This window comes from Oncorhynchus clarkii, chromosome 18 (genome assembly GCF_045791955.1).
Source record: "Oncorhynchus clarkii lewisi isolate Uvic-CL-2024 chromosome 18, UVic_Ocla_1.0, whole genome shotgun sequence".
Classification (NCBI taxonomy): domain Eukaryota; kingdom Metazoa; phylum Chordata; class Actinopteri; order Salmoniformes; family Salmonidae; genus Oncorhynchus; species Oncorhynchus clarkii.
This window is the reverse complement of record NC_092164.1, coordinates 36,432,911-36,446,833: the sequence shown is the minus strand read 5'-3', so window position 1 is coordinate 36,446,833 and position 13,923 is coordinate 36,432,911. Positions and strand designations below refer to the sequence as shown.

The 13,923-nt window shown below is 50.9% G+C and overlaps 1 protein-coding gene across 1 annotated transcript in view; it reads right to left on the bottom strand.

Annotated features, from left to right (window-relative positions):
- The window catches only part of LOC139373395 (ephrin type-A receptor 7-like), a 332,457-nt gene that overhangs the window by 14,497 nt on the left and 304,037 nt on the right, over positions 1 to 13,923 (bottom strand). Inside the window, exons 9-11 of the mRNA XM_071113849.1 lie at positions 8,827 to 8,882; positions 6,725 to 6,850; positions 5,659 to 5,844 (exon numbers count right to left, since the gene is read on the bottom strand). Coding sequence (XP_070969950.1) covers positions 5,659 to 5,844; positions 6,725 to 6,850; positions 8,827 to 8,882 — 368 coding nt within the window. The remainder of the gene's footprint in view (positions 1 to 5,658; positions 5,845 to 6,724; positions 6,851 to 8,826; positions 8,883 to 13,923) is intronic.

Genomic DNA, 13,923 nt, shown 5'->3' with positions numbered 1-13,923 from the left:
GAAAGGGAGAGAAGGGGTGCGAGTAGTCAGGAGAAAGGGAGAGAAGGGGAGCGAGTAGTCAGGAGAAAGGGAGCGAGTAGTCAGGAGAAAGGGAGCGAGTAGTCAGGAGAAAGGGAGAGAAGGGGAGCGAGTAGTCAGGAGAAAGGGAGAGAAGGGGAGCGAGTAGTTAGGAGAAAGGGAGAGAAGGGGAGCGAGTAGTCAGGAGAAAGGGAGCGAGTAGTCAGGAGAAAGGGAGCGAGTAGTCAGGAGAAAGGGAGAGAAGGGGTGCGAGTAGTCAGGAGAAAGGGAGAGAAGGGGAGCGAGTAGTCAGGAGAAAGGGAGAGAAGGGGAGCGAGTGGTTAGGAGAAAGGGAAAGAAGGGGAGCGAGTGGTTAGGAGAAAGGGAGAGAAGGGGAGCGAGTAGTCAGGAGAAAGGGAGTGAAGGGGAGCGAGTAGTCAGGAGAAAGGGAGAGAAGGGGAGCGAGTAGTCAGGAGAAAGGGAGCGAGTAGTCAGGAGAAAGTGAGAGAAGGGGAGCGAGTGGTTAGGAGAAAGGGAGAGAAGGGGAGCGAGTGGTCAGGAGAAAGGGAGAGAAGGGGAGCGAGTGGTCAGGAGAAAGGGAGAGAAGGGGAGCGAGTAGTTAGGAGAAAGGGAGTGAAGGGGAGCGAGTAGTCAGGAGAAAGGGAGTGAAGGGGAGCGAGTAGTCAGGAGAAAGGGAGCGAGTAGTCAGGAGAAAGTGAGAGAAGGGGAGCGAGTAGTCAGGAGAAAGGGAGTGAAGGGGAGCGAGGAGTCAGGAGAAAGGGAGCGAGTAGTCAGGAGAAAGTGAGAGAAGGGGAGCGAGTAGTCAGGAGAAAGTGAGAGAAGGGGAGCGAGTAGTCAGGAGAAAGGGAGTGAAGGGGAGGGAGGAGTCAGGAGAAAGGGAGCGAGTAGTCAGGAGAAAGAAAGGGAGAGAAGGGGAGCGAGTAGTCAGGAGAAAGAAAGGGAGAGAAGGGGAGCGAGTAGTCAGGAGAAAGAAAGGGAGAGAAGGGGAGGAAGTAGTCAGGAGAAAGAAAGGGAGAGAAGGGGAGCGAGTAGTCAGGAGAAAGGGAGAGAAGGGGAGCGAGTAGTTAGGAGAAAGGGAGTGAAGGGGAGCGAGTAGTTAGGAGAAAGGGAGAGAAGGGGAGCGAGTAGTCAGGAGAAAGGGAGCGAGTAGTCAGGAGAAAGGGAGAGAAGGGGAGCCAGTGGTTAGGAGAAAGGGAGTGAAGGGGAGCGAGTAGTCAGGAGAAAGGGAGAGAAGGGGAGCGAGTAGTTAGGAGAAAGGGAGAGAAGGGGAGCGAGTAGTCAGGAGAAAGGGAGAGAAGGGGAGCGAGTGGTCAGGAGAAAGGGAGAGAAGGGGAGCGAGTAGTCAGGAGAAAGGGAGAGAAGGGGAGCGAGTAGTCAGGAGAAAGGGAGTGAAGGGGAACGAGTAGTTAGGAGAAAGGGAGAGAAGGGGAGGGAGTAGTCAGGCGAAAGGGAGCGAGTAGTCAGGAGAAAGGGAGCGAGTAGTCAGGAGAAAGGGAGAGAAGGGGTGCGAGTAGTCAGGAGAAAGGGAGAGAAGGAAAGCGAGTAGTCAGGAGAAAGGGAGCGAGTAGTCAGGAGAAAGGGAGAGAAGGGGAGCGAGTAGTCAGGAGAAAGGGAGCGAGTAGTCAGGAGAAAGGGAGCGAGTAGTCAGGAGAAAGGGAGAGAAGGGGTGCGAGTAGTCAGGAGAAAGGGAGAGAAGGGGAGCGAGTAGTCAGGAGAAAGGGAGAGAAGGGGAGCGAGTGGTCAGGAGAAAGGGAGAGAAGGGGAGCGAGTGGTTAGGAGAAAGGGAAAGAAGGGGAGCGAGTGGTTAGGAGAAAGGGAGAGAAGGGGAGCGAGTAGTCTGGAGAAAGGGAGAGAAGGGGAGCGAGTAGTCTGGAGAAAGGGAGAGAAGGGGAGCGAGTAGTCTGGAGAAAGGGAGAGAAGGGGAGCGAGTAGTCAGGAGAAAGGGAGAGAAGGGGAGCAAGTAGTCAGGAGAAAGGGAGAGAAGGGGAGCGAGTAGTCAGGAGAAAGGGAGAGAAGGGGAGCGAGTAGTCAGGAGAAAGGGAGAGAAGGGGAGCGAGTAGTCAGGAGAAAGGGAGAGAAGGGGAGCGAGTGGTCAGGAGAAAGGGAGAGAAGGGGAGCGAGTAGTCAGGAGAAAGGGAGTGAAGGGGAGCGAGGAGTCAGGAGAAAGGGAGAGAAGGGGAGCGAGTGGTCAGGAGAAAGGGAGAGAAGGGGAGCAAGTAGTCAGGAGAAAGGGAGAGAAGGGGAGCGAGTAGTCAGGAGAAAGGGAGTGAAGGGGAGCGAGTGGTCAGGAGAAAGGGAGAGAAGGGGAGCGAGTAGTTAGGAGAAAGGGAGTGAAGGGGAGCGAGTAGTTAGGAGAAAGGGAGAGAAGGGGAGCGAGTAGTCAGGAGAAAGGGAGCGAGTAGTCAGGAGAAAGGGAGCGAGTAGTCAGGAGAAAGGGAGAGAAGGGGTGCGAGTAGTCAGGAGAAAGGGAGAGAAGGGGAGCGAGTAGTCAGGAGAAAGGGAGCGAGTAGTCAGGAGAAAGGGAGAGAAGGGGAGCGAGTAGTCAGGAGAAAGGGAGAGAAGGGGAGCGAGTAGTTAGGAGAAAGGGAGAGAAGGGGAGCGAGTAGTCAGGAGAAAGGGAGCGAGTAGTCAGGAGAAAGGGAGCGAGTAGTCAGGAGAAAGGGAGAGAAGGGGTGCGAGTAGTCAGGAGAAAGGGAGAGAAGGGGAGCGAGTAGTCAGGTGAAAGGGAGAGAAGGGGAGCGAGTGGTCAGGAGAAAGGGAGAGAAGGGGAGCGAGTGGTTAGGAGAAAGGGAAAGAAGGGGAGCGAGTGGTTAGGAGAAAGGGAGAGAAGGGGAGCGAGTAGTCTGGAGAAAGGGAGAGAAGGGGAGCGAGTAGTCTGGAGAAAGGGAGAGAAGGGGAGCGAGTAGTCTGGAGAAAGGGAGAGAAGGGGAGCGAGTAGTCAGGAGAAAGGGAGAGAAGGGGAGCGAGTAGTCAGGAGAAAGGGAGAGAAGGGGAGCGAGTAGTCAGGAGAAAGGGAGAGAAGGGGAGCGAGTAGTCAGGAGAAAGGGAGAGAAGGGGAGCGAGTAGTCAGGAGAAAGGGAGTGAAGGGGAGCAAGTAGTCAGGAGAAAGGGAGAGAAGGGGAGCGAGTAGTCAGGAGAAAGGGAGTGAAGGGGAGCGAGTGGTCAGGAGAAAGGGAGAGAAGGGGAGCGAGTAGTTAGGAGAAAGGGAGAGAAGGGGAGCGAGTAGTCAGGAGAAAGGGAGTGAAGGGGAGCGAGTAGTTAGGAGAAAGGGAGGAAGCTGTGACTCCGCTAGTAACCAGGTGGTGTGTGCGTCAGACAGAGATGAGCATCGTAACATGGAAACTGAGGTCTTACACACACAGCCCCCTTGATGGCCGTGGCTGGGATTTAAGTGCCTCATAAATGGACACTATCAGTCCCCCTCAATCAAAGACAGACAGACTGGAGGAGAGGAGAGGCAGGCAGGACTACACTATTACATGGCACCCTCACTCTGTTCGATCACATCATCCGTCTATGTTAGTACTGCTTCACACTCCCCATCTAACAAACCGATCACTACCGCACCACACACACTGGCACACTATCGCCCCTCAATGAGTACGCTATGACATGTTCTATCCTGCTTCACTACAAGACACTCTACCTCTTCTACCAGATTAACTATCCTGCAGATCCACCCCCCCAACATACTACGCTACCGAGCACCCTACATGTCCCACCCCTCCCCTGGTGCCCCCTGCTGGACGCTTAGCTAGCAGCACGTCTCAGTCTCTCTAATGACCTTCCCTGCAGCGCTGCAGACCTCAGATGGAGAGGGAAAGGAGGGAGGAGGCAGGAGAGAGGAGAGGGGGTGGGGGCTGACAGGTGGGCTGTGGAAGGGGTTGAATGGCGGGCTAGCGGGGGGTAAGCAATGCAATGCAGGTGATTTGCAATCAGAGGGTGGTGTGTGTGTGTGTGTGTGTGTGTGGTGTGTGTAAGTTTAATCGAGTGTGTGCACGCCCACGTGTGAGGCGGTGTGGTGTGCGCGAAAGTGCGTTTCAGAATCCCGCTGTGTCTCTAGCACCAATTACCGTATCCAGCACATCTGCTGCAGACTGTGTGTTCAGCCAGGCAGGCACTGCTCCCATCCAATCCCATCCCTCCCTACCCTGGTTCTTTCTCACCTGACTCACACGCACCTTGCCCTTCTACAGTAGCCCTCTGAAACGCTCTAAACCTCTCCTCGCCTACCTTTCTCCGTCGACATTATACTTCATCCTCTCGCTTTCCCTCCCTCCCTTCCCTTGCTGGACCTCAACTGCTGTCTGTGTCACGTAGTTAATCGTATGAGGTTTGTGCGTTGAGTTTTGTGGTGGAGGAGATCTTTTTAGTTTGTCAGACAGGCACCCCCTTATTAAAGCATAGTAAATAGGAGCTAGGTGTACGGCGCAGTCGGAAAGTATTCAGACCCCTTGACCCCATTGTTTCCCCCCCCCCCTCATCAATCCACACACAATACCACATAATGACAATGTAAACATATTTTTACATTTATCAGTACTTTGTTGAAGCACCTTTGGCAGCGATTACAGCCTCGAGTCTTGTTGGGTATGATACTACAAACTTGGCACACATGTATTTGGGGAATTTCTCCCATTTTTCTCTGCAGATCCTCTCAAGCTCTGTCAGGTTTAATGGGGAGCATCTCTGCACAGCTATTTTCGGGTCTCTCCAGAGATGTTTGATCGGATTCAAGTCCGGGCTCTGGCTGGGCCATTCAGAGATTTGTCCCAAAGCCACTCCTGCGTTGTCTTGGCTGTGTGTTTAGGGTCGTTGTCCTGTTGGAAGGTGAATCCTTCACCCCACAGCATGATGCTGCCACTACCATGCTTCACCGTAGGGATGGTGCCAGGTTTCCTCCAGACGTGACACTTGGCATTCAGGCCAAAGAGTTGAATCTTGGTTTCATCAGACCAGAGAATCTCGTTTCTCATGATCTGTGAGTCCTTTAGGTGCTTTTTGGCAAACTTCAAGTGGGCTGTCATGAGCCTTTTACTGAGGAGTGGCTTCTGTCTGGACACTCTACTCTAGGAAGTGTCTTTGTGGTTCTAAACTTCTTTGATTCAAGAAGGATGGAGGCCACTGTGTTCTAGGAGACCTTCAATGCTGCAGACATGTTTTGGTACCCTTCACCATATCTGCGCCTCGACACAATCCTGTCTCGGGGCTCTACGGACAATTCCTTCGACCTCATGGCTTGGTCTTTGCTCTGACATGCACTGCCAACTGTGGGACCTGATATAGACAGGTGTGTGCCTTTCCAAATCATGTCCAATCAATTGAATTTACCATAGTTGGACTCCAATCAAGTTGTAGAAACATCTCAAGGATGATCAACGGGAACAGGATGCACCTGAGCTCAATTTTGAGTCTCATAGCAAAGAGCCCAAATACTAATGTTAATAAGATATTTCAGTTTTTTATTTTTAATACATTCGCAAACATTTCTAAAAACCTGTTTTCGAAATGTCATCAATTTTAGAATAAGGCTGTAATGTGACAAAATGTGGAAAAGGGGAAAGGGTCTGAATACTTTCCAAATGCAGTGTAAGTGCGTAGGGGCTAGGGGTTCATTTGTGATTTAGGTAACTAGCTCACCGCTGGTGATGACCCCCTCCAGACGGACAATGTTGGAGTGGTCAAACTGTCCCAGTATCCCTGCCTCGCTGAGGAAGGAGCGCCTCTGTTTCTCTGAGCAGCCGGCCCTCAGGGCCTTGATGGCCACCGGAAGCTCCCGCTTACTGGGCAGCTTGAGACAGCCACGACACACCTCCCCAAAGTCACCTGCAGGTGGAGACACAGAGAGAGGGTTAGATAGTGGACTACAGTACTGGTTTACCAGAGAGAGTTGGGGGTGAGTGAGTGTGAGAGAGAGAGAGAGCGGAGGAGCGAGAGAGAGAGAGAGAGAGCGGAGGAGCGAGAGAGAGAGAGAGAGAGCGGAGGAGAGAGAGAGAGAGCGGAGGAGAGAGAAAGAGAGAGAGCGGAGGAGCGAGAGAGAGAGAGAGAGAGCGGAGGAGAGAGAGAGAGAGCGGAGGAGAGAGAGAGAGAGCGGAGGAGAGAGAAAGAGAGAGAGCGGAGGAGAGAGAGAGAGAGAGAGCGGAGGAGCGAGAGAGAGAGAGAGAGCGGAGGAGCGAGAGAGAGAGAGCGGAGGAGCGAGAGAGAGAGAGCGGAGGAGCGAGAGAGAGAGAGCGGAGGAGCGAGAGAGAGAGAGCGGAGGAGCGAGAGAGAGAGAGCGGAGGAGCGAGAGAGAGAGCGGAGGAGCGAGAGAGAGAGCGGAGGAGCGAGAGAGAGAGAGCGGAGGAGCGAGAGAGAGAGCGGAGGAGCGAGAGAGAGAGAGCGGAGGAGCGAGAGAGAGCAAGAGGAGCGAGAGAGAGAGCAAGAGGAGCGAGAGAGAGAGCGGAGGAGCGAGAGAGAGCGGAGGAGAGAGAGAGCGAGAGAGAGAGAGCAGAGGAGAGAGAGAGCGAGCGAGCGGAGGGGGGAGAGAGAGAGAGAGAGAGAGAGCGGAGGAGAGAGAATGAGAGAGAAAGAAAGAGCGGGGGGAGAGACAGACAAGGAGACAAAAGACAGGGCAAACAGGGAGGAGTGAAAATTGGCAAAGAAAAAGACAGAAGCACAAAGAAAGAGAATATGAGAGTATATGAAAGCCAAAGCACTGTCTCAGTACCTGTGTGCACGATTCTCTCTATTTTGATGCTGGAGTTGTCGAGCTCTTTGGCAAAGGCGAGGACAGCCTGCACCAGGTCCTCACACGTCTCTGGGTCTATGTAGGTCCTCCGGGTCGGGATCTTAACTGTGGGACACAGACGGTCACATAATATTACGACCTGCACAATCTACCGCAACACCACAGAATCACAAATCCATATTCAATACTACTAAGGCACGTGAAATAGATCACGACATGAGTGGGAATCCGTAGCGTAGTCTTTCACTTGACAACTACCGTACGGGTGGTGTTTTAACCTGTGGGTGGTGTTTTAACCTGTGGGTGGTGTTTTAACATTTGAATATGTTGTTTGTCTCGTCACCCTTTTCTCAGCCATTGAACTGTTTGGGGGAAGAAAAAAAACGAAAGGAAAAAAGGGAATCAACCACATCACTAACTGAATGTCTTACTTGTGCATCGCACATTTCCTCGAGACAGAGTAGCTCGGCTTAAAGGGTTCCTGTCTTAGACTTCAGAACCGTTGAAGAAAAAACTAATCATCTTCACTAGAAACTAGGGTCGGGAATAATTGGCAGGAAATGCTGAGGTAAAAGCCTTTGAGTGTGTCACTTTGTTAGGAGAGTTTATTTCACAAAAAGCAACCTAAAAACTCTACCTGCATCAAAGGAGGTGATATTCGGTCCCTATCCCACACGTATCTGTGAACTCACACTAAATGTCTGTTCTGTGAACTCACACTAAATGTCTGTCCTGTGAACTCACACTAAATGTCTGTTCTGTGAACTCACACTAAATGTCTGTTCTGTGAACTCTTGCCTTCTAACCTGTCCTCCATTGTGAATGTTCCGGGCCATCCCAGAAGCCTTTGGGGCCAGACTGGTTCTGAAATGTGATTACAACTCTAAATCGACCAGGTCTCGACTCACTGTCTCATAACGGCTTATTGATCACACACACGCACACACACAGACACACACACAAAAAAGTGTGATTGCAGAGCAAATGAAAGCTTCTCCAATCCAGCTGGCCTGTGTTGAGTGGAAGGATCGAAGAGCCTCTTTTTCCCGAGCAGTGTGTTCCTTAACCACACAAAACAATAGCTCAGCGGAGGAGTTATTACTTTTATTTAAAGTAGGCCAGCACCAGTCTTGATTCATTTCTGCTCTCGCTCCTTCTCTCTCTCTGCTTGGGCTTTTTGTGTGGTTGATTTGTTTCACGGTTAACCGTGTCTTTGCCACAAGCGATTGAGGGGAAATGAATGGATCTTAAGACTGCATGACTGCACAAGAAACACACACACAAAGAGATGTACGTAGACCCACCAAAAGGGGAGGAAACGGCTTCATGTCATTCACACAGCACAGTCTGTGGGCAGCAATAGGGGCACCCCAGAGATTGAATAAGTAGCGTTTTCAACGGGGAGGTGGGGGAAGTGTGTATGTGTATGGTTGTGTGTGTGTGTCTGTGTTTACACGTTTTAAGTGTGCGCAGATGTCTGTCCGCATTTGTGCCCGTCTCAGAAAGTGTGTGAGTGTGTGTGAGCTCGTCAGATGCTGGCGTGTCCTTATTTGAGCAGATTTCATTCCCAGCCACATGGCTGCAGCTCATTATTCACCAAGCGTACACACGCACACACACGCATACAAGCACAGACACCTGCTCACAGACAGACACGCCACATAGCGTGTGCACACACACAAACACACACAAAATGTCAAACAGCCCACAATCGGTGAAACAAAGTCCTTCAAAATGGTTGGTGGAAAAACAGACATGGGAAACATTCAAATCCTTCCTAGTCAGGGGACAGCAAATCATCTGGCTGGCCCGCTCCGTATCCTCATTTCTCCTTCGTTGTCTTTGTTCCAGCTATCAATTCCCTTCTCTCCATCCCCCCTCATCCTCATCCCTATTTATTTAAATCTCTCTCCATCACATTCCGCCTCGCACACCATCCAACGGACTGTAACAGTGTGCTCAGTGTATCCTAAGCACGCACATGGAATTAAGTATTAATGGCCATGCACAAGTTAATACTTCACACACACACAGTGAGAGAGAGACAGAGAGGGAGTGTGTGTGTCGCCACAGTTACTCACATTGGAAGTAGAGCTCTTCGTCTCCCTCTTGACTGGCCTTGCTGTATCTACACTGTCTGCAGAGAGGGAACAAACAGAGATATAAAACATCACTAGCTATATAAAAAAATAAATAGATAATACAAGTCTTCAATTCCTCTTAAAATGAGAACAATAGGTTTCTGAACCTCAGTGAATTGGAACTTGGATCACTGTTGTTCAGTGGAACTGGCTGGACAAAAAACTCACTTCTGAAACCGGGCACCTCCTGTGGAAATCAAACCTGCACATGGGCGTACCTTCAGAACTCACACACACTTCTGTATAAATACCCCCCAACCCATAACACACACACTCTTCCAACTGTTCTAATGAGCTGTACACACTTCCTCTCACATAGCTCATCCTGTGCCTCCACAGAGTAGTAGTACAGAGTGGCTGTCTAATTGGTGGCGCTTTCCAACTGGAGAGAGAGAGAGAGTTCAGGGCCTTGCTCTTAATGTCTCACTCTGGTGGTCTTAAGAACTGAATGGGGACAGCCAGAGCCAGGCATTCTGATTGGCCACCGTGCACATGGGAATTGAGATGAGGACAAGAGGCCTTGATGAAGTGCTACAATTCATTACAGGTCGTGAAGAAGCATTCAGCGATTGAGTGGTCTCTAATTCACAACCAGTTTGAAACAAAAGAAAGGCACAGGGTCAAACAGAGCTAAAGGTTCATTTGTGCATAAACATATAAAACACAGGAGGCTGGTGAGGGGAGCACGTCTCATAATAGTGGCTGGAATGGAGTGAATGGAATGGCATGTTTGATACCATTCCAGCCATTACTACGAGCTCATCCTCCCCATTCACCAGCCGCCTGTGGTGTACAATATACAAGAGGAGTGTGAGTGCGCGTTATTGTTTTTGTGTGATCGCAACTGTGCATTAGTGTCTGCTGTGTGAATGCATGTCCGTGTATGTGCGTGTGCGTCTGGATGTCCGCCGTGTGTGTGTGTGTGTGCTTGTTAATGCGTGCGTCTGTTCATGTGTGCATGCGCTGCCTGTGTGCGTGTCCTTGTTTGTGTCTGTTCATGTGTGTTAATGCGCACGTCAAGCCATATCACCAGTGCATGCACACACGGTGCGATGGGAAAGACAGGTTTGGAGGGGATGCTGACACACACACACAGACTCTTAAACTGCAGGACGAGAGAGAGGAGGGGAAGAATAAGACAACCAGCCTTTAGGGACAATCTGTCAGGGCCAACCAGCAGACACATGCAGAGAGAGAGAGAGAGAGAGAGAGAGAGAGAGAGAGAGGGCAAGAGCGCAAAGGGCATACTACAGCCTGGTACCATTTCAGCCCCTAGCCCCTATACCTGCCGCTTTCACAGGTCTGAAAGCATGGACAGGTGTAAGCTCCACCTAGCCCTACACCATAACGCATCAACCGTCATCTGTGAAATCCAAAATGGGCAGACGGATCCGAATGGAACCAGGCCCAAGGACATAAAGAAATAAATGTAAAACCTTTATTTATTTAACCTTTATTTGGACAGGGAGTCAATGCCGAGACCCAGGTCTCTTCTCCAGATGACCCCTGTTAAGCACCCCAATACACATCAACATAGCATACACCTTAAAGTACACGCACAAGGAGTCACTGTTCCATCATCTCTCTGTCTCGACAGGGGCGTTGGACTGGGTCAGGCAGGAAAAGAATGAGGGAGAAAGAGTGGAGGAATATTACCCAAAATAAAGGGTCAAGGGGAGAAAGGAAAGAGGGAGGAGCAGGGGAGAGGGGAGGGAGGAGTGCAGACATGCCTGTACCTGGCGGTTGACAGCTGCGTGTAGGGAGAAAGAGGAGGAAGAGGAGGAGGAGGAAGAGTGGAGAAGGAGGTGGAGAGCAGCACCACGCTAGTAGGAGCTATGTTGGAGGAGCTGGACGAGAGACTGCTGGGTAGAAGAGAAGAAGGGCAGGGGGGGCGGGGCTAAATCACAACCTCTCTCCTCATTGGCTACAGGACAGATGGTGTGCCCCAATTCTCTGAAATGGCTTCCTTTCCGTTTGACGTCATAGGACAGCCTGGATGTAAACCAGAAGGTATGCATGGTGCTTTCACCCAGAGTCGAGATACACCAAAGAATTCTGCAAACTATTTTAGTTCGAATGTATCTCTTCCAGTGATTAGCACATTCGACTGCTATGTAGTGTGCCAACATTAGGGCCAAACTCTGTAGAGGAGGCCATTTTAGAGTATTGGGATTCACCTTGTGATGAGCATAGAGAGCCTCACATGTATGGACATAAAAGACTACGAGGGGAGCTAGGCTGAGGGAGTGAGGGGAGGAAGTGAGAAAAACAAAAAGGAGAAATCGAAAGGAGAGTAGCGGAGCACAGGGGGCAGATCCAAAATGGAGTAGGTTGCTGCCCATTGGAGGAGAACACTGATTGGAAAGCCCTGGTGTGTACCAGGCGTGCAGCAAGTGTGACAAGGGACTGAGCCTCTTTCGCTCACTCTTTATTTCCGTCTCATCCACCCCTCCTATGATTGGGTCACAGTCCACGCACATACGCAATGGCCTTCCACCTACACCGTTCTTCCTTTCCTTCCTACTATATTTATTTCTCTCCCTCCATCCCCCTCTCCGCTGACCACGTGACCAACAGTGTCTGTCCGGAGGCAGCAGAGAGTAAACAATCAGTGCTCTGACCAGCCAAGCCTGAACTTCCTGGAGAGATTAGGGGCTGCTGCCGCTGCCCTGTAACCTTGGCACTGTCAAACTCTGTCAAGCAGGAACGAAATGTGTGTGTGTGTTGCATCTGTCTGTTCATGTAAACTAAAGTAGGAAAGGGACTTTCTATACGCAGTGTGGCAATCACTATGTACTATGTCAGTGTCAGCATGTGCATGGCTATAACAATGCCTCCCTCTCACGCTACGTGTGTGTTCCAGTAATGTGTCCGTAAGAGGAGGGGGGGGGGGGGGGGGGGGGACAGGAGAGATGGGTGAGATTCATATACGTACCATATAACCTCCAGGCAAAACACATCTAGCCGACCCCAGACACAATTTCAAACTGCCTGATCTGACAGGGGCATTTCATTCAAGTGGAGATAATCTGACTGTGTGTGTGTGTGTGTGTGTGTGTGTGTGTGTGTGTGTGTGTGGTGTGTGTGTGGTGTGTGTGTGGTGTGTGTGTGTGTGTGTGTGTGTGTGGTGTGTACGCGCGTGCCCCTAAGTGAGCAGATCATCTGTAATTGTAGCCCTGCGGTGACATCGGAGGTCAGCCATATTTGCAAACATGAAAGCATGGTAATTGAGGCATCAACCCACCTGCCTGCGTCTGAGGACGAGAAGAGCCGGCTAACAGCCATGTTCTCATAGACTGATGAACGACGCAGGCATTCTGGGATGAGCAGTTTCCAATACATTCATTCTCAATGAAGGTCAATTGGTTCACACTGGTAGGGATTCTGGTCATGGGGGCGCGTCTGCAGGATTGGGTCCGTGTGTATGGGTCAATAAGTTACAGTATGTATCTGAGCGGGTGTGTGTGGGGTCCATTAGCCGTTTAAAGCATGTCGGTGTGAAGGTGTAATTGGCCAGTGTGTGCAACATATCCTTTTGTGCACGCGCGGGTATGGGTGAGTGTGCGACCGCGCGCGTGCATGGGTGAGTGTGTGTGCGCGCGTATGGGTGAGTGTGCGTGCGCGTGCATGGGTGGGTGAGTGTGCGTGCGCGTGCATGGGTGGGTGAGTGTGCGTGCGCGTGCATGGGTGAGTGTGCGTGCGCGTGCATGGGTGAGTGTGCGTGCGCGTGCATGGGTGAGTGTGCGTGCGCGTGCATGGGTGAGTGTGCGTGCGCGTGCATGGGTGAGTGTGCGTGCGCGTGCATGGGTGAGTGTGCGTGCGCGTGCATGGGTGAGTGTGCGCGCGCGTGCATGGGTGAGTGTGCGCGCGCGCACATGGGTGAGTATGCGCGCGCGCGCATGGGTGAGTGTGTGTGCGCGTGCATGGGTGAGTGTGCGCGCGCGTGCATGGGTGAGTGTGCGCGCACGGGTGAGTGTGCGCGCACGTGCATGGGTGAGTGTGCGCGCGCACACATGGGTGAGTATGCGCGCGCGTGCATGGGTGAGTGTGTGTGTGCGTGCATGGGTGAGTGTGTGCGCAATAAGCGCGTGTGTGATCGACAGTTCCTGTGCGTCCTCAGCATATTGTGTTGGTGTGAATGAATGAATGAATGAATGAATGAATGGAAGCTATTTCACACTCCATCTAATCCCATCTCCCAGATTAATGTGGAGCAGGAGAAAAATGGAAGAAAATAGAGGGTTTGTAAAGTCGGACATCTCTTCTACACAAAGATACTGGGTGATAAGTCAGCGACTGAGTGTGTACACTGCTGTGTGTGTGTGTGTGTGTCATATGTTACTATCTTAGACTAACATTCTAATTGCCTCCATATTAGATGCACTGACTGTGATGGGCTCTGTACAAGAGTGTGTGTGTGTCATATGTTACTATCTTAGACTAACATTCTAATTGCCTCCAAATTAGATGCACTGACTGTGATGGGCTCTGTACAAGAGTGTGTGTGTGTCATATGTTACTATCTTAGACTAACATTCTAATTGCCTCCAAATTAGATGCACTGACTGTGATGGGCTCTGTACAAGAGTGTGTGTGTGTCATATGTTACTATCTTAGACTAACATTCTAATTGCCTCCATATTAGATGCACTGACTGTGATGGGCTCTGTACAAGAGTGTGTGTGTGTCATATGTTACTATCTTAGACTAACATTCTAATTGCCTCCAAATTAGATGCACTGACTGTGATGGGCTCTGTACAAGAGTGTGTGTGTGTCATATGTTACTATCTTAGACTAACATTCTAATTGCCTCCAAATTAGATGCACTGACTGTGATGGGCTCTGTACAAGAGTGTGTGTGTGTCATATGTTACTATCTTAGACTAACATTCTAATTGCCTCCAAATTAGATGCACTGACTGTGATGGGCTCTGTACAAGAGTGTCGGCCAAATGGGTCAAACGCAAATGTAAGATCTGATTGCGGCCGTTTGTGTATATATATAATTGTGTGTGTCTGATTGGGAGTGTGTGTG